We start from the raw sequence: 25,064 nt of genomic DNA, 5'->3' as shown, positions 1-25,064 counted from the left end.
GGCCCATGGAGATTTTGAACTCTGATTTCTTTCATGCACAGAACGCCATCCTAGCATCTGAACTGAAGTCTGCTGTAATTTTCTCTGGTACAAAGTTATATATTATTTTACATCACAGGGGACTGAATTCATCCCTAGACTAACACCATCAAATGCAATGGATTCCAGTGGACATCAGGGATTAATTTATCCCAAGGATATCTGCTAATTTATATACCAAAAGCTACATTCATTTGAAGTCCTATTTGCACTCTGCAAATCATACTGAGCCTCCATAAAGGGAAAATAAAAGACCATTAAAGTTAGTCCCCTTGGCAGCACATACGTCAATTATCCTATTATCTTTACATTACATTACATTACACACACACACACACACACACCATTTCCAGAGTGTTTTTGTGAAACTGACAATTTGGGAGGGATTAACTGAGAAGTAAAATGAGGACGGAAAAGAATAGTTATCTCAAGCTGGCAGTGACACTGCAGTATTACACAGGAAACGCTGAGAAATTTCGGGAATCTTCCCACTTAACAACAGAGCTCACATTATGCAGTGAAAATAGTGACCTTTTGTTGTTGCTGCTGGGAACTGACTGTCAGGTGGCAATGGAAATTTTTCATTCAATACTATGCAAACAATGACTTGCCTTCATGACAGTTCTGTGCTGTTTTTTCTACAATTGTGTGTAAAACATACATCCTGATTGACTTATTTTTTAAATAAAATGTATGTCAGAGACAGCATCCTATAATTTTACAACAGAGATGCAGGGAGAGATTACTTGTAGCATTACTTCGGGTTTAGTTTTTCTTCCTTTTTTAAATGAATTTTATAATGAAATATATTATTATATTCACAAGAAAATACATAATCAATAAAAAAAAGTAAACAAAGGAAATACAGGGCTAAGTTAAGCACATAGACCCAATCTTGCAATTTATGGCACATGAGCACAGAAGACTGGTCACCTGCTACAAACTGTATGATTGGGGCCCTGCCCCTACGTTAGGCACTTATAATAAGTTGTGGAAGTTGGAACTCAACCCTGAAGTTGGATCCATGCAGACAGGTGCCCCTGTGTTTGCTCAAATGTATTACAGGCTCAAGGCACCTTATTAAGATCCCTTGTATAAAAAAGTTCTATCAATCAAGAGAGAGCACAAAGAGTTCTATAAAGGAACAGAAAGCTGTGTTGGAGTCAAAGGCAGATACATGGTATGGTTTCCTATCTCCATGGGAGTTCAACAGGGCTGCATTCTGTCACTGTCTTTGTTCAATACTGGTATTGATTGGTTGATAGATAATCATAGAATATCAGGGTTGGAGGGAACCTCAGGAGGCCATCTAGTCCAATCCCCTGCTCAAAGCAGAACCAATTCCCAACAAAATCATCTCAGCCAGGGCTTTGTCAAGCCTGACCTTAAAAACCTCTAAGGAAGGAGATTCCACCACCTCCCTAGGTAACCCATTCCAGTGCTTCACCACCCTCCTAGTGAAAAAGTTTTTCCTAATATCCAACCTAAACCTCCCCCACTGCAACTTGAGACTGTTACTCCTTGTTCTGTCAAGGAGGCAGTCATCGGTGGCATTGAACTGAACGCTATTCTGCTTCGAGATCTTGAATACACCAATAACATTGTCTTGTTGGCTTAGTGTGGTGAATTACTGCAGCTAACGGCTGATCTGGTCGGGAAAGAAGCAGTGCATGTTGATCTGGTAATTAATCTGGATAAAACTAAGACTCTGGCCATTCCCATCAAGCAGCTCCCAGATCCAGATTACAACCAGCTCAGTAAAAATCTGTCCAGGTAGCAACTGTCAAATACTTGGGCAGTGTCAGACAGCACTGGAGAATACTCAAAAGATGTAGATACTTGGATAGGTGCTGACTGGAGCACCCATGGAGAAAAATTAGCAGGTGCTTAGCACCCAGCGGGAGCCAAGCTCCCCCCCCCCCACTCCCGCCTGCTGGTGGCCCAAGCTGATCATCTCCTCCCCTTCCCAACACCTCTTGCACACTATGGCTTGCAAGCTTGGGGGAGGGAGCGGAAAGAGGTGGGGAAGAAACCAGTGGGGTGAGGCCTTGGGGGAGGGGGTGGAATGGAGGCATGACCGGGGGTGGAGTGGGGACAGGAAGAAGCTGGGTGGAGTGGGGGTGGATCCTGGGGCTGAGTGGGGGTTGAGCACCCTCGGGGAAAATGAGAAGCCAGCGCCCGTGGATGCTTGTATGGCAGCAGCTGCTGTCATGTTTCATGCCGTTCAGCAGCCTCTGAGGGGACATCAAGCTTGCTATGAAGCTGTGGATCTATGGAACCATGACTACATCAGCTCCATTGTATGGAAGTGGTGCTGAGGAAGGCTGAAGAACATCAGATTAATGTTTTTGACTGTCATCATCTTTGTCAGTTGTTCCATATTAAGTGGCAGGGCAAGATCAGAAATGAGGATCTTCAGAGCCAATAAACCCAGCAGCCACCTCCATCAGCAATGGTTCAGTTTCAGCTGCTTTCTTGGTATGGACATGTTATAAGAATTGAAGACCAATGAATTCTGAAGTGTGTATACTACTCCACGGCCAGTGATCACATGGATGCCACAAACTTCAGTGGTGTAAGAAGATTGCTAATGAGGGCCATAAGCTGAATGTGCAGCTAGACCACATTAAGCACCTTGACAGAGATCAATTCAGGTGGTGCTTGATTTACAAGGGGGCCATGTACCTTTGGGATTTCCCACAATGATGATGAATATATAAAAGTTACATTCAGCATTCAGCAGCAATCCCCAAATATTGCTGTAATATTGTAAAAGTGAGAGTTTTGGACCATTCCAGTAGAATTCTTTAGTTCTTTCTTATAAGGTTCTCCAGGACTGACATCCATTAATATTTTGGCACAGTTAATAGTGCTACTCCCACTGATGCTACAATATACATTATAAGCTTCCATATTACTTTTTTTTTTTCCTATTTATTTCCAGAGAGTCCCAAGAATACATGGGACACGATCCAAAAATATTTTACAGAATTGCACCACACTGTATAAAACCAGGCAATGTGCCAAAGAAAATTGGAAGGGGAAGGAAAGAAGAATCCAAAAGAGAAAGCTAGTAAAAAGTGGTAAAAAAATGGTTTAAAAAACTGACTTGAAGATTATACAAATATTTATTTTTTACTTAATCAACAGAAAATTTTATGAAATTTACCTAAGCAGTGATTAAAGGAGCTATTATCACTGTCACATGACAAGGCAAAAGGGTCACAGAGAATTGTTTTCCTCTAACTCTGAACAAGAAATTTAATCAGCATAAGAAAAACATTATTTCTTCAGCTATTCTGCCTTTCTGCCTTTCTCTACTTCATTGTCAAGTTTCTGCATGGAACCTTGCCTAGCCCCTCCTACCTGGATTCCTGCTAGAAATTTAAAGGAACAGCGTACATATCTTCACAGCCATTTGAAGCTGCGCTGCAAAACGGTAGATTGAAGAAATCCTTAGCCCCAGAAGCTGTTTACAGACAACTACTACTGATGCTATATCTACACTTAAAAACGCTGCTGCAGCTGTGTTGCTGTAGCACTTCAGTGTAGACATTCACTACAGCACCATGTGGAGTTCTCTTATTGCGGTAATTAATACATTTCCCTGAGAGGCGGTAGCTAGGTTGATGGAAGAATACTTCCATTAACCTAGTGCTGTTTACACCCGTGGTTAGGTCAGCATAGTTACATCTCTTGAGACATACCTATGCCAATGTACCTTTTCAATGTAGACCTGCCTGAAGTATTCGAGATTGGGGAGCAGCAGAGATGGTCTTCAAATGCCCCTTTCTGTAGGATTTGACCCATGCAAATCCATGCTGAGCACAAATTACATTTGTAGGAGATACTCACTTTCTTACTGCCTATGTTCTCCTGAGACCTGCCAGAGAAGTCACATCTACAGCCAGCAGAGAAAAACAGAAATCCTTCACACAAATCTCCGCAGACTAGTCTCAATGCAACAAAAATGTAGCTTTTCATTTGAGCAATGTATTCACAGGCAGGGCACTTCAGGATTTGACCACATATACATTAAATAGGCAGTACTTTGAATGTATCAAAATGACGCAACTATATAAGTGAGCTGTAAAGTATTTCCTTCGGGAATTTTGTTTAACTTATTAGCAACCAACTCACTTCGTAGTTGATGCCCAAAATCTGTGTGCATTTTTGCACACCTTTTGTATATGCAATCATTACAACTAGACATGAAAAGTCACATGCAAATGCCAAATTTGTGCCGACAAATGCGTTCTTGATACAAATAAGTGAATGGACCTCATACCTTGCTTTATTAAAATTTGCTATATATATATATATTAAATTTTTTTAAATGCTAATATTTTATAGAGAAACAAATTGGCATAATCATTAAGACTAGTTTTCTGAAATAGAGTATTCACCCAATACATAATCCGTAGCTTGACATTAATTAATTAAAATTCAGCAACAACAAAAATCCATATAGCTGGCTAGCTGGCATCCTTTTGAGAATTTGCTGCCTCCGTGACTTAGAAAAACAGACATAAAACAAATCTGAGCTTCAAGGTTAAGGATAAATTAAAGTTAAACTATTAAATCCGATGATATCTTAAGACCAATGAGTGGCTCAGTTTCTGTATTTATCCCGCAAATTTATCAAAAATGGTGGGCTCAATCCTGCCCCCATTGAAGTCAACCAGAATTTTGCCACCAATTTCAACAGGAGCAGGCTCCTAATTTGGAAAATCAGGAAAAAAAATCCCAACTAGTAATACAGTCAAAGTCCAATTATTATTATTATTTTTTAAATCATTACCAGAGCTGTGAGCATTTTGCCAGCTCTTGTGATTTCATTGTGAGCCCCGCAATGTTTGCGATTTTTCTTTAAATCCCAGCCCATGGAGCTATGTTGTTATATGAAAATCCCAGAGTGCATTTTTTGTAAACAGTAAGTTGCTATTCATGGTTGCAGAGAAAAGCTTGAAAATTAAAACTGTAAAGGCTCAAAAAAGGTAATTAAAGATCCCCAGATGTATTTTTTTAATCTCAATTTTGGGGGCCCATCTCATGATTTTTGAATGCCTGGGTTTAACAGTACTGCTATTTTATGGTTAAGCAAGATATTATACTGGTTATATTTATTAACTGATCAATATAACATCTTATGTTTACACAGTAACTTTCATCCAAAACAATCCTAAAGCTCTTTATAAACAATGGCCTATATTCACCCTCCCCCAGAAAAAAAAAAATGAAAGAGTGATAAGAAAATAGCTGCTTTCAAATGATGGAAAAGCTAAGATTCTCAATATAAGGGCAGGGAGAACAGAAGCCTCAGAGAAGTTTGGTCTCACTCATGCATTCCCATGCATCAATGCAGTTAACATCTCCTCTGTGCAGCTGCCTAGCCTCCTTTCATGGCAGCATAGCTCATCTTAGAGACCTCTGAGCTGAGCACTAATTATGAGACAGAAACCAGAGGGAGAATTCATGCTGAAAAGAGCAGCGTTAACTTCTGCATTGATCTGCACTTGGAAATATGCTGGCTGTTGAGGGGAACATGTTCCCTGATTCCATCCCCCTTTCTGACGTCAGTCCAAAACTCACAGAGCCCCAACCGTGCAAAGTCCATGTGGTCACGAGGGGTTGTAGAACATGTCTTTCAGACACCACTACCTTTCTTGTAGTCATTTGTTTCTCTACACAACATGCAACAGTCCAGAATTTGGCCAAATATTTATAGGAATCATTTTGCTCACTACCAAAATGCAGTCACCTGTGAAAGGAACTCAGCAGTTACTTAGCTGTACCCATCAATCCTACACAACAGTTTAGGGCAGGAACGGAAGACAGTATCTCATGGAAAATAGAGGTGGAAAGCAGTCAGAATATAATTACCCCAATATGGAGTTTGGCCAAGAAATCATGGCCAAATAAATAATGCAGGTAAAGTCCTGAAATGTGTACAAGTGTCCACTTAAGTAGTAGCAAGTCAACAGAAGCCAAGAAATCTGAAATTAAGGCTGAAATTTCATCCACTTTTTTTAAAAACCATCATATAAGGTAGATCAAATGTAATATAAGCATTCGCCAGACAATCATGCTTAATGGAAATCAAACTCAGATCAAAATGAACACCCACCCTTTTAGAAGCATAAATAGGATATGTGGATGGGCACTAATATATTCCACAGTAGGGCTTCGAGTGCCAATCTGTCTTCTCAAGATGTTGTTAAATATCTGGGACACATCCTTTTTGCCCTATTAAAGAAACAAAACATAGTTGCAAGTGTGAAAACATGAAAGAATTTGATTATTCATTAGCATCTTTATTTACAATGGGAAAAGAAACCCAAAACAGAACAAGTCAACACCAACTTGCCCTAGCTGTCTTTCTTTGCTGTTGATTCCCCCACATCTTATTGCTCGAAAGATGGGTGCATCTCCAATGGCTCAACAGGATCCTGTGGTTCCCCCATCTATTTGTTCTGGACAATACCAATTCCACCATTTGCATTTTCTTTTGCCAAAAGTGAAGACAAAAACCAAATCTTTTGTTCTGTTAATTAGCAACATGTCTCGCCAGTGACGCACAGCTGCTCCCTTAGCCCCCAATTTCTGAGTCTTCACAGCAGCACTCAAATCGAGCTCCCAATGGGGCAGTGCAATGCATGGTTTTGACCCACTTGGTCGGACTAGACATTTTTCCTTTTATTACTATCACAATCAAAATAATAGCTCAAACTCAGCTAACTCTTGTTCTTAAAAACTCCTAATATACAGCAACGTGCCTGGTGTACTGAAGGACAGGACTACCATTCCTCTTATAATCTTTATGTTAACCTTAAGTATAAGACAAATGTTATTGTCATTATCTGTGCTCTGGTTTTTTGTTGTTGTTGACTCTGCTTTATTCCCCCAAAACTGGATGAGATTGGTCCCTAACTTCACTGAAGCCCTGAGGAACCCTCCCATTTTCTCCTGCTGTTACCCCCCACATATACATCTTCTGAATCTTGTACCGCATTAGTCGTCATCATTCCAGTTAAAGACTTCTGAGAAGGCTCTTCTGAGCCATTTTATAATCACCCAGAGAGGTTGCTGTTGCAAAAGTGGAGAGAGTTGCATTAAAGGTCTTGCAGCAGACAAATATTGGGTCATAACACTTTCCTATGGTTTGCACTGTCCATTATTTATAATCTGTATAATATTCATAGAAGCATTACAAGAAGACAAACACATTCCTTGGCTGGGAAATTAATGAAGGTCTCAAGGCAAAGGGCAGATAGTTTCACACAGAGGAGAATTTTCCTAGCTTCATCCTTGCAAATAAATCACTCTCGAGAAGGACTGAATATTCTGCCTTCCTAGTTGTTCCAGCCCAGCTGGCCTGGAGAGTAAGAGACTAAGAAAGGGAATCAAATCAGTAGGATGGCCCATCTGCTGTTATTTGAGATATTCTTGACACTTGGACATTCCTGTAATTAAGCCAACTTCTTTTTTAAAATTTTCCCTTTTAAACTGTAACACTCTCCACATAAATCCAGAATGCTGCACAATTAAATCCGTAAGTCATGAGACACGTTCCCAGGAGTTCCAAAAGTAAGTACACAATGAAAATAATCCAGAAAAGAAGAGCTGTTGAAAAGGGGAGACAACATTGGCCAGAAATGTAAATGATCTTAGCTGCATAAGCACAGGATTTGGGGAGAGATTTCACAGACCCTTGGGACTGCCTCTCGAGTGTCTGGACTCCCAGTGACATCAGTGAACACTGAAAAGACTACAGAAGAAAACAGATATGAGGCTTGTCCCAAAGACGACACATCCTGAGCCCCACCAGCATCCAGATTCCAGCTGAGTGCAGGATATTATTTTCTTGATTTAAAATAAATCTATTATGTTCAAATGTCAGACAGAAACCCATGTATGATGGTGGTAGTGGGGGAGGTCGCCTGAAAGAAAAACCTCATACTTTTAAATTTCCCATTGTAGGTAGGTAAGTGCCAAAACAAAAAGGCCTTACACAAAGTCCTGAAGTCAGCCTCAGAGGGACTCTGGAAGACTCATTTAGCAAAAAGAATTTTCATATAGAATAGGGGGTCCTGAACAGACAAAGCAATGGCACTATCCAGTCTGAACTTCAGGAAAGTCAGCAAGGACAGGCTGGTCAATCACAACTGCTTTATGGGCTCACAGCAGAGGAATAATCACTCAAGTTCCTTAGGCCTAAATTATTAAGGGCTTTACAAATATCAGCCACATAGTTTACCACACTCTCATTTTAAATTTTGGCATCACCACCACCTCTGGCCAAGAAAGAGGAAGGAGTGCCAAAAACATCATATTAAGTTTTAAACACTAGGTGCACTACAATTATGTGTTTTAAAATGGCACATCCCCTAGAGGCTAAAGGCAGGCACCCATCAAAAACGTATGCAAGAATTATGTGATTTTGCAATGCTTCCTTTATGTGGAATTTGCAATGCAAGTTCTCTTTACAATGAAAAATGCAAAATATAATAGAAGCAGAGTAGAGGAGGGGCAAAACTGTAGCCAAAGCACAGTGACTAGATATGAGCAAGGGATAATAAGCTCATTCTGTGGATAATAATTTACCAGATTCCTCCACCATAAAACAACCCAAGCCAATATGATATTTTAAAGGAATCACAAACAAGAAAATGAATGTAGGATCTCTGTAATGTAGCAGTTTTATGTTATAATTTGTTCTGGGCTACTGGCTATTTCTCACCCCCCCTTTATTAGCCAACTAAGAGAGTTTTTTATAGCTACTGGCCCTAGTTATAAAGTTCAGATATGAATTCAAATTAGAACCTCCCAAAGTTCAATTCTGTTTGGGTTCATGATTCCTGCTCAGGGCCATCTCCACTGTTTTATAACAGCATCAATCCTCAAAAAAAAAAGCCAGATTTTAACATGATTTATAATGGTACAAATGGAGATTAAACACAGAAAACGCATTTGCATGCTGACAAGTAATGAATTGCACAGACAATCAATCAGTTATATGTGGGTAACAACTGGAAGACAGCAAAATAAGGGTCAAATGCGGTCAGGAAAGTTTAGAAGCTCAAAAAATTATGTGAACCTGAAGACACAGTGGGCATACACTGTTACCAAACTCCTTTTCAATTACATTTTACTGATGCAGTATATGTTTCATCCGCTTGATTTGTCTAAACAGTAACACCTGTGGCAAAGCAGAGAGTTTTGATGTGTGATTATATAACTTGGTCATGGATGAGGCTAATTTCACAGGTGAAGTATTTAGAGTTCTGTTCACAGTAATAATAAATACCACATAGTTGCTGGTGCACAGTTGACACACCAGACAGAGTCCTGGCTTGAAAGACTGTACTCTGGAGAAATATGCCAAGGAATATTTCCTACTTGATATAAACTATACAGAATACCATGTTTTTAAAGCAGTAGTTATCCCATGATTTGAGATGTCATATGATGATGGTGCCTTTTATTTTTTTACAGTTTTCAAACTATGGGATTATTTTTCTGATTTTAAAGAAAACATTTAGAGACTGACACACTTAGCAATTGCAAGAGAACAACAAACAACTGAAGAAAGTCTATGATCAAAAAACCTCTCAGTTCAAGAATAGAGGGAGAGGAAGGAACTTGTGTTGACAATGAAATTTTTATATTAAAAAGTAAATGAAAATAATCTATCCCTAGAACTTAAATCTCCCAAGGCTATGCCATTTAATACTGCAAAATGAACATTAAGTCTCACTGAAATGCCATGAGAAGGAGCATATTTTTCATACTTTCCAGTGAAATACCACAAGTATTTTTTTCTTACAGCATTTCAGTGAAAGTCACTGTTACAGCTCTAAAGGACTTCAGGTTTCACACACTGGAAAATGTTCCTCCTTTTGATTCATTTTCAAAGGAGGCAGAAAGTAACAGCACTACAAATGGTTCTTTCCATTAAATGGGGGACAGTTCCCCACAGGAACGCTCACAAAAGGTGACTCCCACAGGATTGCAGAGAGTCACCCCTGGGAAACAAGATAAAAGGATGATGCTCCCTGGAAGCTGGTTTTAATTAGGTTCCCCATACAACACATTCAGTTAGTGCCCCTACTTCAAACTGTGGCTAACGGGAGGCATTGTGTAAGCATCCTGTAGGACTGAAAGTACAGAATTCCTGAGTTCTAGCCCTGCACCGACATACTGAATTATTTGTGATGATTCATCCGAGCAACTGGGAACACAGGAATTTCCATACTGGATCTGACCAGTAGCCTCTCTAGTCCAGGATCTTGTCTTTGACAGCACCTTCATAGGCAGTGCAAGAAATGCTGTAGTGAAGTTCTAGAATAACCTCCCTGTGGGGAAGTTTCTTCCCAACCTGCGTCAGTCAGAGATTGGTTATGAGAGTTTATATGCATCCTAAATTATTTTTAATAATTTCTAATGTAAATGGAGATATTCTCATTGTCCATATGAATGTTTAATCCTTTTCTGAATTATTCCCAGTTCTTTGCCTTAACGTTATACTATGGCATAGATTTCCCGAGGCTAATTATGAGTTACGTATTCCCTTATTTTACCAATATTTAGTTTGCTGCCTTGCCATTTTATTTAATGTCCCCTTAGTCTTTTACCCTGAGAAATGAAAACAGGATTGGTCCAATTTATCAAGCCATTCATTATTTTGTATACCTCTATCAATTAAGCTGTCCCAATCCCCTCAGTCTCTTTTCATAAAGAAATGTTTCTATGGCTCCAGTCATTTTCATTCTGTCTCCAAATCCACTGTATCTTTTCAGAGATAGTGTGACCAGATTTTAACCTGCTCAGGGTGAGGGTGCGCCACTGAAGTATATAACAGCATTATAATGTTTTCAATTGTATTTTGCATCCCATTGCCTTGCACATCTGAACAGTCTATCTTTTAGTTATTCTGATACTCCATAGTTATGCCAAGAAAGAATCTAATACACAGAGGCCCTCTCTGCCTTAATTAAACATGATGCATCAGCATATTGATCACTAAACAACAACAGAGGAATGCTCTATTGAAAAAAGCCCCCATCTTTCAGCATGTCTAGAAGTTTATAGTGAAAGTGAGTGTTGGGAAGACCTAGCTACACACAAATCAGTTAAACTTTAGGAAACTACAACTAAGCTAAATGACAATATCAGGATAAAAAAGATGGAATTCTTCCTTTCAGAGAACTAATATTGACCTACCTCGAAATCTATCAGCTGCAAGTTGGCTATAAGTGTCACTAGCAGGCCACTGTTGTATAATTCTTGTGCCAGTTGAGCCACTGTTTCCGTTGGCGGCTCCTTGTCACTAGTACCACACAGAATTTCCTTCATTGCTTGCAGTGATTTTGACACTTCTTCTGATGCCTGGTAATGAAAGAGGACATTAACAGTTGAAGAACAAACTAATCTCAATGTAAATAAAATTGGTAACAGAAAAAAACTGTTCAAACAAAGCTTCAGACAGATTCCAGTACAAAAAATGGTTAATGGTATTAAATGGTTTACTAGATTTTTGCATACACTGGGGCAGGAACATTCACGCTGGATCCTGCAGCCCTTACTCAGGCAAAACCATACACGAATTCAGCTGTCGTTGAACTTAAATGCAACATACCATATATTCATGTGTGTAACAATGCATAAAATGGGGTCAGATTCTGGGGTAAAGTTATAAGATACACCTCTCTGTGTTAGCAAGGCCCCTTTATGTTTCAGGAGGCATTCGCTCCAAATTAAGGCAGGGGATGCTTCAGCTGCCACCCTTCCTCAAGTTTCCAGCAAAGGACTCCACAAGAACTCCGCAGGGACACACTAAGGGTATGTCTATACTACCCGCCGGATCGGCAAGTAGTGTTCGATGTATCAGGGATCAATTTATTGCGTCTCGTCTGGACGTGATAAATCAATCCGCTAACCGATGCCCGTACTCCAGGAGGAGTAAGCAGAGTCGATGGGGGAGCCGTGACAGTCGACTCGCCACCGTGAGGATGGCCATGTAAGTCGAACTAAGTATTTCGACTTCAGAAGTTGCGTATCTTAGTTCAAACTCCCACCCCGCTAGCCCAGGCCTGAATCAGCACACTCCCCAGCTGCCTTGGATATATACCTTTTCTGTCCAAAGCCCCCTACTTTTGGGGCTGCACTGGCCCCACTACAGTTGACCAAGTAACTTCTTACAGACAGTGTCAGCTTTGCACTGCTGCAATCTACTCTTCCCATAACAGTGTTTTTGCCACTTAGACCCTAAACCTGGGGTTCCCAAACTGGGGATTGGGACTCCTCAGGGAGTCACCAGGTTACTACATGAGGTGTCGCGAGCTGTCAGCCTCCACCCCAAGCCCTGTTTTTCCTCCAGCATTTTATAAAGGTGTTAAATATATAAAAATGTGTTTTTACTTTATAAGGGGAGTCGCACTCAGAGGCTTGCTATGTGAAAGGGGTCACCAGCAGAAAAGTGTGAGAACCACTGCCTTGAACCAACCAGCAAGCCTGGCCCATTACCTTTAACTAGAAAGGTATTGATGGAGTGTACAGATATCTAGATTGCAGGTTAAGGTAAACAACCTAACCTGCTTCCACTAAAACAAAACAATTGTCACTAAGAAAAACCAAAGTCAAATATCCTTCATCCTCCACTCCTTCACGGTTTACTTTAAAACACTTTTGATGAGCACAACTTTTCAGGTGAATTAACCATGCATGCAAGATACAAAACCTGGATGATGCTTCAGATCCACTAGAAGGTATTTGAATCCAGGGTTTTGGTTTGGCCAAGATGACAAACAGGAGCTATTTGTAAAGTCCAAACCAGGTTAAGATTTTGAACATCTCAAATTTTGGTGGATATTCATAGAATCCAAAGCCAGAAGGGAGCACTGTGATCATCTTATCTGACCTCCTGTATAACACAAGCCATAGAACTTCCCCAAAATAATTTCTAGAGCATATCTTTTAGTAGAACATCCAGTCTTCAAACATTCAGATCTAGGCTTCTGGTTTGAGCTTATCCCTAGTTTTACTCCTGAGGGCATTCTGCGCCAAAAAATTTAAATTTCTGCATACAATATTTTAAAATTCTGCAAATTTTATTTATTTGTCAAATAAACGTGAAGGCTCCAAGCATGGCATTGGGGAGCAGAGGCCACTGGTGGCACGGAGGTGGGAGATCGCTGTGCATCCTGCCCTCCCCTCCAGGTCACTGACTCAGTGGTGAGACTGCACCCAACCCTGACACAGTGCAAGGACCGGGCCTGCCCCATAAACACTGCAGGGCCCTGCCCCTCAATATCAGGTGCACCAGATGTGGGCAGGCTCAGCAAGACAGGATTCAAGTGTGGAGGGACTTAGTGTGTGGGGACTCAAGTGTGGGTTGAGAGGGTTCTGTGTTGAGCAATCTGGGTGTGAGCAGCTCAGTGGGGAAATCTGTGCTGGGGGGGGGAGATCTGGATGCACAGAGACTTGTTGGGGGTTGTGGGTGCAATGGTAACGGGACTCTGCAGGGGGTCCAGGTGAAGGTAGTTGCTGCTCAGCAGGGAGAGGTCTGGGTGTGGGGGTGATAGAGCTCAGCAGGGGGATCTGAGTGTGGAGAGCTCAGTGGAGCAGTGAGCCATGTGCAGCTGGTTGGGGCTTGGTAGGGTGGGGATTCGGGTGTGGATGGCTCACTGGAGTGATCGAGGTGCAGGGGGAGTGGGGCTCATTGAAGGGGGTTCTGGGTGCGGGGGTGGGTGAGGCTCGACAGGAGGGTCTGGATGCGTGGGCACTGGGCAGATTGGGGAGCAGCTCCCTGTACAGGGATCCCTGTCCCTGCAGCTGAGGAGCGAAGGGTGCAAGAAGCATGGGTGGTGCTGGCAGAGTTTGCAGAACTTTCTACAGAGGAGGGGGTGGGTCTGACACAGCCCTGGATGCTGTGCAGGGGAAGAGTCAGCACAGGTAGGAGCCACCAGCCAGGTCTTCCCCAGTCCCCCCCTCTACCCCATAGTGATTCACCTCTCTGCTGGCTGCCCTGGGCACCCAAAACATACTGCTGGTGAAGGTCACACGACTGCTCTCATGGCTTCCCTTTGCTTCTCCATCAGAAAATCATTGTTCTGTGTGGAAGCAAAGATATCTGCAGGGGAAATAAATTCTGCACATGTGCAGTGGTACAGATTTCCCCCAGGAGTATAGCTTCTACTGAATGAAAAATCTTTTAATGTTTGAAAGAACAAGAGGATAACACTACATAAATAATCCCCACCGCATGCTAGAGAAAAACCACACGATATATAGATTGTAAGCACTTCAAGGTAGAAACTGAGATGGGTCTGATCTCACCCCACAATTACACTGATACAACTCTAGTAACTCCAATGGAATTAACCCAAATTTACAGGAGACACAGACTGGAATCAGCTTCCCCCTCCCTGATTTCATACCTCACTGCAAAGCTTCCAGCATGCACTTCGCACTATATAAAACAACAAATATTATTTACCAACTAATTGTACCAGGTTTGCAGTTGCCCACTAATTTGCATAGGTCAACGTGCAATGAGATTAATCTACATTCCCTTCCCAATGGCCACAATAGAAGGCTCTCTTTCCTCAAAGATTTCTCATGGTCACCGTCTTTGATTAAGACAGCTCACTCTAAAAACATGCCTATTTCTAACCATCAGATGTTAATGGCACATCACTAGAACTATCAAACAGAGTACAAAACTGCTAAGGAACAGGGATGTTATCGTGTGAATTGAAAATGTAAGTCCTTACGAAAGCTGTGCAAATATTTTCATATCCAAAAAAAAAACCCAAAAACCCTGTACATTTTTGGCTTTTCACCAGTTCTGGTTGGCTGGGTGTGAAATTTTCTGGCATTTTGCATTAACACACAAAACAAACAAATCACCACCCTGCTTTTCTCTCTAAACACAAATAGTCCTTTCTGCCAGGCAGAAAATTTCTGAAAGATTCAGACTTCAGTTGTAGCCTCATAGAGCTATAGATAGGAAAGTAAATAATTTAAAGGAAAAATAAACAAAAAACCTGGGAGTTATACAGCATCTTGACTCAAATTCTGTCTTCATCTACCTCACATCCCTCCTCTCTTTCACCTCTAAACTCCTTGTACATGTGGTCTATACTGATGACTTCAACATCTTCTTTTATCTCCTCTTGGACATGCTGCAATTTGGCTTTCACATACTATCCTCCTGCAAAAGGATAAGTGTTCTTATCATGGTCAACTATAGCCTAGGAAGACCAGGCAGCAAGTGTGAAAAATCGGGACAGGGGTTGGGGGATGTAATAGGCGCCTACATAAGAAAAAGCCCCAAATATTGGGACTGTCCCTATAAAACAGAGACACCCTACAATAGCTTATTCCTGGCCAAGTTTAAGGCCCTCTTCTTTAGGCTTAACCCTCATAATCTATGTGCAGGGAGACCCTGAAGCCTCAAATGCACAGCCTTAAATTAAAGATCACTTCTAGCCTCTATTTTGCCACTTGTATTTAAGCTTCATAGTTCTTTATAATAGTTCCCATTGCTGAAGTACACAAGCACTTTGTTCCTTGGAGGGAATCCCACTCCAGCCTTATATGCAGAAGACATTCCATTCCATGAACAAAAAGTATCTGAGTACATTCATATGATCCAAGAAGCAAAGGACAAGAGAAACCTATAAAACCTAGTAGCTATAGACTGTGGATTTTGGAACTGTGCCTTTAAATTGTTTAGCTTCCCAAACTGGAAGTCTGGGATAGAGGTGCAGCAGAGATCCATGTTCTGTGATGCAGAGACAGTTGGGGAACTGTGTCACTAACCAAATAGGCTCTCTTTCAAGCATCTTGGGCCTAAATTGATTATTGAATATCAAGATGAAAATCAATAACGACAAGTGCAAAGTACTTCACTTAGGAAGGAAAAATCAAATGCACAACTACAAAATGTGGCAGTACTGCTGAAAAGGATCTGGCCAGACAGTTGACCAGAAACTGAGTATGAGTCGTCAATGTGATGCAGCTGCACAGAAAGTTGATATGATTCTGGGGTTTATTAACAAGAGTGTTGTATGAAAAGACACCCAAGGAAATTGTCCCATTGGGCAAAGCATTGATGAGGCCCCAGCTGGAGTACTGTGCCCGATTCTGGGCACCACAACTTAGGAAAGATGTGAACAACTGGAAAGAGTCACAAGGAGAGCTACAAAAATGATAAAAGGTTTTTAGAAAACCTGACCTATGAGGAAAGGTTAAAAAATTTGACATGTTTAGTCTTGAGAGATGATGATCTGGGAGGCAGGGGACACCTGATAATAGTTTTCCAATATGTGAAGGGCTGTTATAAAGAGGACAGTGATCAGTTGTTCTCCGTGTCTACTGAAGGCACTAACAGGCTTAATCTGCAGGAAGGGAGAGTTAAATTAGATATTAGGATAGTAGTAGTAGTAGTAAGGGTAGTTAAACTCTGGAATAGGCTTCCAAGGGAGATTGTGGAGTCCCCATTATTGGAAGTTTTTAAAAACAAGTGGGACAGACACCTTTCACGGATGGTCTAGGTTTATCTGGTCCTGCCACAGCACAGGGGGCTGGACTTGATGACTTCTCTAAGTCCCTTCCAGCCCTACATTTCTTTGATTCTATGTTGCACTAGGAGTAAATAGAAATGAGAGAAAATAATCTGAGTGGAAGAATGAGCAGATAAAAGCCTTGTTCTTTAGAGAAGCACACTTCCAAATTTCTTGAAAAATGCAATAGTCTGCCCAATCCTCAAGAAGTCAACACTTGACCCTGAAGATCTCTTCTACTTCCCGTTCCTCGAGGAAATAACTGAGAAATTAATAGCCATCAAGCTTCAACAAGACATCAGCCAACACTGGGAATGCTTCACAATCAGGATTCAGACTACAGCACAGCACAAAAACAGCTCTAGTGGCACTAAATGTGCCAACATTTTATGGCCAGGCACAAAAGTAAGATCCAGCAGTGTGAGCAGGGAAACGTCTCTGCAGCCTTTACCTCAGTGGAAAACAAGGTACTGCTCACTAAAGCTGGGCCAAATTTTTCAATTCAATAGCAAATTTGCTAAAAAACACAATTTCAGGATGACCAGAACTAATTTACTAAATTTGGTAAATTTTGGCTGAATAAAATATGAAGGGAAAATTAAAAAAAAAAGTCAAAATGAACCATTTTGTCATTAAATGTCATTTCAAAATGATGTTCAAAAAAATTTTGTTCAAACTCCTCCCCACCACCACAAAAAAAAAAAAAGAGCTTTGGTTTGTCATTTCAGCAAGAAAAACAAAAACAAAAAACAAACCAACCAGTTTTAGTTCAAAATTAATTTTCTTTAATTAATTTTTTGCTTTGGTTCCCAAACCATACTCCCCACCCCCACCAATTATTTGCCCAGCTCTACTGCTAATCCACCTACAGGACATAACAGGAGTACATGGCCCAGAACTATAGAGGTTTCAGTTGTTCCTCTCCAGCAGAACTCAGTGAGTGGTGACGGGTAACTGCTCCTCCTCTTCAAAGGCCTCATATGTGAGGTCCCACAGGGATCCATACTATACCTACTTCTCTTCAGTATCTAGATTGAGACACCCGGGAGAGACAGTGAGAAGCCATAAGGTGTGCGGCCAACAGAACACCTAACACTCAACTATATATCTCATTCTCTACTAATGCAACCACAACCATGTTAGAATGTTTACAGGAAATTAGCCCCTGATTAAAGAGCAGCTGGTTCAAACTAAATCCAAGCCAGATTCTGATCAGCACCACTTCAAAAAGGAAATGCTTTGAAAAGATGGCCAAGATGTTGTCTCCACCACCTTCCACTAAAGGCACACAGCCACCCTTTGTCAAAGTTGTGAAAAGTCTCTGGTTCCTGTCTGACTCCTCGCTAAGCTTGAAGGACAAGACAGAATCAGTTTCCAACAGTGCTTTCTTTCACTTCCAGCTTATTCGGAAACTTTGTCCTTTCCAACTGGACAACAACCTGGACACAGTAATCCCTACATTTGTTGCCACCCAGGCTGGATTACTGTAACTCATTGTATCTGAAGTTGAATGTGAAGATGATGCACAGGCTCTAGCTGGTAAAGAATGTAGCTGCCCAATTTCACCATGCCTGAGGCTACCATAAGCATATCAGGCCTGTGTTAAAAACAGACCACTGGCTCCTAGTCAATTTGCAAAGCCAACACACGGTCGGTCGTGGACCTAATTTGCAAAGCAATTTGCTTTCAAAGCAAAACCAGAAACCCCAGGAAGTCCACCAGGGACTTTGCTATTACTGCTGTTGATGCAACTAGATACTATGGTGCTGGATGGTAGCATAAAACTTTACTCCTGAGAGCATTCTGTGCTCAAAAACTAAAAAATTCTATCCCAAAAAATTAAAAGTTCTGTGCACAATATTATTTGTCAAATAAATGTGGAGATTCCAGCATGGCAATGGGGATCACAGGCCACTGACTGCATAGAGTTGCGCAGCTCTCCCCCAGGACACAGACTCAGGGGTGAGGCTGCACCCAACCCTGCCACAGCGCAAGGACTAGCTCTGCCCCAGAAACACCCCAGGGTCTTGACCGTCCGTGCAAGGTGCACCAGGTGTGGGCAGGCTCAGTAAGGCAAGATCCAACAGTGGAGGGGCTTAGTGTGCGAGGGGATCCAGGTGTGGGTTGAGAGGGCTCTGTGTGGGGCAATCTGAGTGCGGGCAGCTCAGTGGGGGGAATCCAGGTGCTGGGGGGGATGGGATCTAGATGCACAGGGGTTTCTTGGGGGTTCTGCTCGATAACATTCCAAAGCAGAGTGGACTGATGCATATTCATTTTCATCATCTGAGTCAGATGCCACCATCAGAAGGCTGATTTTCTTTTTTGGTGGTTCGAGTTCTGTAGTTTCTCATGAGAGTGTTGCTCTGTTAAGACTTCTGAAAGCATTCTCCACATCTCGTCCCTCTCAGATTTTGGAAGGCACTTCAGATTCTTAAACCTTGGGTTGAGTGCTGTATCTATCCTTAGAAATCTCACATTGATACTTTCTTTGCATTTTGTCAAATCTGCTGTGAAAGCGTTCTTAAAATGAACATGTGCTGGTTCATCATCTGAGACTGCTATAACATGAAATATATGGCAGAATCCAGGTAAAATAGAAGAGGAGACATACAATTCTCCCCTAAGGAGTTCAGTCACAAATTTAATCAATGCATTTTTTTTTTAAATGAGCATCATCAACATGGAAGCATGTCCTCTGGAATGGTGGCCGAAGCATGAAGGGGCGTATTAATGTTTAGCATATCTGGCATGTAAATACCTTGCAACACCGGCTACAAAAGTGCCATGTGAATGTCTGTTCTCACTTTCAGATGACATTGCAAATAAGAAGCAGTCAGCAATATCTGTTTGCCTTAGAAATTGGCTGATCAAGAAGTAAGACTGAGTGGACTTCTAGGCTCTTAAGTTTTACATTGTTTTATTTTTGAGTGCAATTATGTAACAAAAAAATCTACATTTGTAAGTTGCAATCTCTATCATTAAAGTGTACTACAGTACTTGTATGAGGTGAATTGAAAAAATAATTTTAAAATAATTTTTACAGTGCAAATATTGGTAATAAAACTAATAATATAAAGTGAGCACTGTATATTTTATATTCTGTGTTGTAATAGAAATCAAAATATTAGAAAATGTAGAAAAAATCAAAAAATATTCAATAAATTTCAATTGGTATTCTATTGTTTAACAGCGCGATTAATCACAGTTAATTTTTTTTTAGTTAATCACGTGAGTTAACGGCGATTAATCGATAGCCCTAATTTTAACTCTTCTTTTACAGTCTTTACATCAGCTTCTTTACCTCCTCTGCAATTTTACTGCACACAATTTAGTCACTAGAAATTACCACAGTATAGTCTCAAATGAAAACTAAATAAAAGTATTTTTATCATAATTTCAGAGGTTTATTTTCTGCATGGTTCTGACATAACAAACAACCTGCTCGTCCACAAAGTGTAATTCATAATTAATGAGCATCATGGATAGCAGCTTCACTTCTGCTGATTATAGAGTACTAAATTCTCTGTTGCAAATGCAGAATTACAACAATCTTTGAAGCACGCTACCAAACTGACTAGATCACCTAACTAGTGTAAGATGTCCCTTTGTGGTTGCAGCATGTACACAGGTCTATTATCTCCTCTGTGAATAAAGTGACATAACTCCTCTAATTTAAGGAAAGTTATGCATGCCTCTGCATGCTTCTGCTTAGAAAAAGGTTGTTTTCTGGTAGTAACGTCTTCATATTTTTTGACAAATTAAACAGTGAAAGTTGAGACTAATGCTTTGTGCAACTTATTTTAAAAAATACCCAGATTTGGTTCCCTCACAAGTGAAAATCAAATTATTGTAAATTTACTTGATAGGATCATAACAGAAACAGGAAAGACCTTTTCGATTATAATGTCTTTGCAAGTGCAAAATATAGTCACCAGAAGATGCATTAGACACAAAATTGATATTATACTTGATCTTAGCTAGACTGTAAACTCTCTGAGACAAGGATTTTTTATTAAATTATTAATTATTAATATTACTGTGTGTTTGCAGAGTGCAGTGCAATTGGGCCACAATCTTTGATTGGGGCCTTTAAGTGCTACTGCAATACAAATAATATTAAAAGGCCATTTAGACTCAAAGCAATATGACAAAGAGTCTTCCTCTGAGTTTTGTTCCTCGACAAGCAGTACACGGTTTATATTTAATTTAACAAATAATAAATAAGAATTTATCAGTTTTAGGATGGGGGAAGTAACTCTATGATTGGGAAATAGGCACTATTTTTCTGTTCTCCTCCTAGTTTCCCTTTATTATACTTAAAGTGGTTTGGATTGCTTATGACCTTGTATTGCTAAGAGGTGGGGCAGAGTTTTAAAAATAGTCTCCTTTGCTTCTGACAACCAGCTATTTGAAGAAGCTCTTCGCTGAAATGCCTCAGGATCCAGTCATAGCCTTGCCCCCGACCCAGACAGTAACAGAATTATAATTGCACACCTGGTTGCTGGGACACAAAGGCCCTGTCCATATTACAGATTTCACACTGTTTAAGCTGGCTTCGTAAATATATTGGTGCCCCTGCTGTGTTATAAAACACTGTTCGGTCATGCCTGTGGCATGAGACAAACTGCGACATCAATTCTAACAAATGATGCTCAAGTTCACAGTGTTCTGCCCAGAATAGGGCATGATAATATGGCTTGGTCCGGTCTGTACAGACAACATAAAGGTATGCTTTAACACTGTTAGGGTACTAATCACGCAATGGTTGAGCACTAAGGATGTGTCTACACTTAAAACCAAAGATAACTCATGCCTGCTGATGGGGGTGGGGGAAGTAGGGGGATGACACAATGTAAAGGGGGGCCACATGACCACCTCATGTGTCGCCTCTGGGAGGAACCTTCAGCCCCACCTCCTTGGGCCAGGACAGCCAATCCTGCTGGCTCCTAGTGAGGAGCACATGCCTCTTGGCCGGGCTGGGGAGACTCACAGCACCAATGTCTCCACAGAGCATCTGTGCCCTGACGGACACCTCAGCAAGGGGGAGGGGCGTGGGCAGTGCCCCTATCTCCGCCTGAGCAGAGGGACCCTGCTCCCAGCACCTTCCCCAGTGGCCCCCTACACACACCTTGTGCCCAGCAGCACCACACTCTGCCTGCCAGAATTTCCAGCTGGCTCAGTCCCTGTCCCTGGCAGGGAGCAGGAGAGAGCCACTTCTCATGTTGGCTGAGGGTGGCTGCTTCGGGTCACTGCCTCTGGGCAGTGCAGCAGCTGTTTGAGCCCAGTTGGGGAGGACACAGCAGCCTGCCCCCTCTGCTTCCCACCCGGGCCTGGCTGCTTGGGGATAGGGGCCAAGAGAGCTGGAAGTGCCGAGGGAGAGGCACAGCAGAAGGACAAAACCTCCTTCTCATGGTGGCAGGCTAAGCAGAGCAAGCCCTTCAGGGGCAGCTCAGCATTCACAGAAATCTGGGGGGCACTTAATCCCACATGCACCCCTCCCCACATTGCCTCTGCTTAAAATGCTACAGCAGCACAACTGCACCGCTTCAGTGTATACACTTACCTATGCCAATGGGTGGACTTCTCCTACTTGGGTAGATAACACCTCTTAGGGAGGTGGATTAACTAGGTTAAAGGAACAATTCTTCTGTTGACCTAGTGCTGTCTACACCGGGGGTTAGGTTGGTACAGTAGCACCTATTAGATGTGTGGATTTTTCACACCCTTGAGAGGCGTAGCTATACTGACGTAAATTCCTAGTGTAGAGCAGGCCTATAACTCTGTCAGAGCTTTTTTTTTTTTTTTTTTTTTTTTTTTAAACAAAACATTATAGACACGGCCAAAATCAGGAAGTATTATCGTGAAGTGGGTTTATTTTTTTTACCCACGAAAGCTTATGCCCAAATAAATCTGTTAGTCTTTAAGGTGCCACCGGACTCCTCACTGTTTTTGTAAATACAGACTAACACGGCTACCCCTCCGATACTTAATATTAGATACATACTATATCAAGGGACTGTATCTTGCACTTGTAGGGAACTGAACTCATTGATCCAACAAGTCTTTTGATCATTCACTACTATGATCCTATACACTAAATTAAGGGAAGTTTCGTGTTCTTGTAAATGTATTCTCATTTCATATGGAGCCAAGTCAGGAAGCAACATGTAAAAGGTTAAAACGACACACCTGTCTAATCTGTTGTTCACTCAGACGATTGATTTTTCCCCATAAATACATTAGATACACTTTTGTACACCAACAGAAGCTGAGCTCCCTCCTCTGCAACATCACCTGCCTGTCTGCAGTAGGAGGAAAAAAACACTGACTACAAAAACTGCCCGTCTGATTCAGAAACATAACCAAGTACAGACAGCTTTTGCAGCGTCACATGGAATATCAGTGATATGTTTATTACAACCAGTGAAATGGTGTAAATTGAGTTCCTGGCTTCAGCAGCCTTGTGCTAATTTCACAATGACCCTTACGTGCAATCTCAGATAGCAACAACAAGAACCTATCATCACCCTTATATTGCTGATAGTATTTACAGCAGAAGCAAATGGATCTCCACTACTTCAGGTGTATCTGGATTTTCCTTTTTGATGTTAACTATAAACATACAAAATCATTAGGACAAAATGTCAGACCTTGAGGAACTGACACCCATGAGAACTCCTAGGCCTAAACTTCAACTTTCCTACCTCTTTAATGAGTTGACTCCATTTTACCTCTGTCCCAGCTGACAGTATCACTAGCAGGAAGACATACAACTATACTCAAGGTTGGGAAGACCTGCTCTCATTTTACCCCCCAGCAGGCTGCAGGAGCTACCACAGTGCCAGCTGGTGAGGAACTGAGACAAGGATCCATTCCCCCATCTGATCCCTCCACAGGGGCGGGGCCCCTTCACACCCAGATACCTCTCTGGGGCAGCGCCCCTTCATGCACCTGCTTGTATTCTAAGCAGAAGCGGTACAGGCTACTATGCTGACTAGAGTGAGGACAGATCCCAATCTCCTGCCAAACCTGCCAGGAACCACGGTGGAGCAGGGCCAAGCTCCAAATCATTGCATTGTCAGCTCCACCCCCAATCCTCAGCAGCTGGACAGGAAGTAACAACAGTGCATGGGCCGGAGCAAGCCAGCACCATGGCCGGCACCTTGTGGTCACACTCCCTCCCTAGGACAGAACTGGCCTGCCACCTCCCTGCTCCTCTCTGGGATGGGTCCAGCTCACTAACCTCCCACAAAACCACAGCCTCACGGTACTGGGCTAATGTAATGATTTCCATGCAGTCTGTGAAATCATGATCTATCCAGGGCCTTACACATAGCAAACTAGACATTCCCAGCTGTGCACAAAAAAATCTGGAAAAGAGGATTTGATAGCCAGTTTCAATCTGAACCTCTGGAATATTTCCAGTATGGTCTATATAAATATGGGTTTTTTTTAAGTTACTGCTTCTCAACCTTGAAACCTACCCACTGCTTGACACAAACCACTGAAATGTGGCCAGTGACCAAAGTATGGAACACGGGTGTTTGTTGCACATCATGGCAGAATTGATGGAGTATAAAGCTTTTAGCTACAGAATCTACTTTTAAGGGCATTCTCTCACTGGGGGAATTAAATCAACCAATTTTTTTCAAGAAAACTGGAAAAACATATTCCATCATGTGCAGTCACAACAACCTCCACGAGCCATCAGCAAGGTTTGAATGCAGGATTTTCAGAACCCTAGCACAGCCCTGTGCTCATGAAGGAGTATGTGAATCAGTCACTGGTGGGGGGATATGATAAGCACTCTGCCAGCAGGTTACACAGCTCTTTGCTCGACAGCAGAAGAATGTTTAAGGTCAGGATTCGTGAGTTGTTCCTGGCTTTGGGAGAAGAATGTGGCCTAGTTCTCCGAGCAGTAGTTAGCAATAGGATAGCCAAGCACACAGATTTGGAACACCCATTCTGAAAGGCAGCGTGACTAGGTGGAAGAGACTTGAGTCTGCCATACAAAGATCTGAATTTGATTTCCATTTCTACAAGTGTCCTTGTGCAACCTGTTAGGGATCTTACTTGCAAAATGAAGGGAATTACACTTAACTGTCTCCTAGGCGTGCAATGCCTTGATCAATAATAAGAATTGTAAAGCATACAGAAATATAAAAAAGCAGTCAAAAGAGGGGAGACTAGAACTCCTGGTCTCCTGGCTTCCAACTGAGTTACAATCCCTACCACTAAAGGATACTTGAAGTCTCACTCACCTCCAGTGCAACTGCCTCACTTGGCACTAGAGCAGAAGAGACTGAAATGTGAAACTTCCCACAAAATCCAGTACCTCTGAGAGCTTTTGCAGCAGCAGACATGACAAGGGGCCAAGTCCTTACCTTACTTACACAGGACCAGATTATACACCACTGAATTCAAAGGGAATTTTGCAACTGACTTCAGCAGTTGTGG

General features: G+C 41.7%; 1 protein-coding gene across 3 annotated transcripts in view; it reads right to left on the bottom strand.

Annotated features, from left to right (window-relative positions):
• The window catches only part of CAB39L (calcium binding protein 39 like), a 113,615-nt gene that overhangs the window by 28,427 nt on the left and 60,124 nt on the right, over positions 1-25,064 (bottom strand). For all 3 annotated transcript variants that reach the window (XM_030564806.1, XM_030564821.1, XM_030564815.1), the window contains 2 exons: positions 11,263-11,427; positions 6,167-6,285 (listed from right to left, as the gene is read on the bottom strand). In XM_030564806.1, the coding sequence (XP_030420666.1) occupies positions 6,167-6,285; positions 11,263-11,427 (284 nt within the window). The remainder of the gene's footprint in view (positions 1-6,166; positions 6,286-11,262; positions 11,428-25,064) is intronic.

This window comes from Gopherus evgoodei, chromosome 1 (assembly GCF_007399415.2).
Source record: "Gopherus evgoodei ecotype Sinaloan lineage chromosome 1, rGopEvg1_v1.p, whole genome shotgun sequence".
Taxonomy (NCBI): Eukaryota; Metazoa; Chordata; order Testudines; family Testudinidae; genus Gopherus; species Gopherus evgoodei.
Note: the sequence above shows the minus strand (reverse complement) of the source record. Positions and strands in the feature narration are given on the sequence as shown.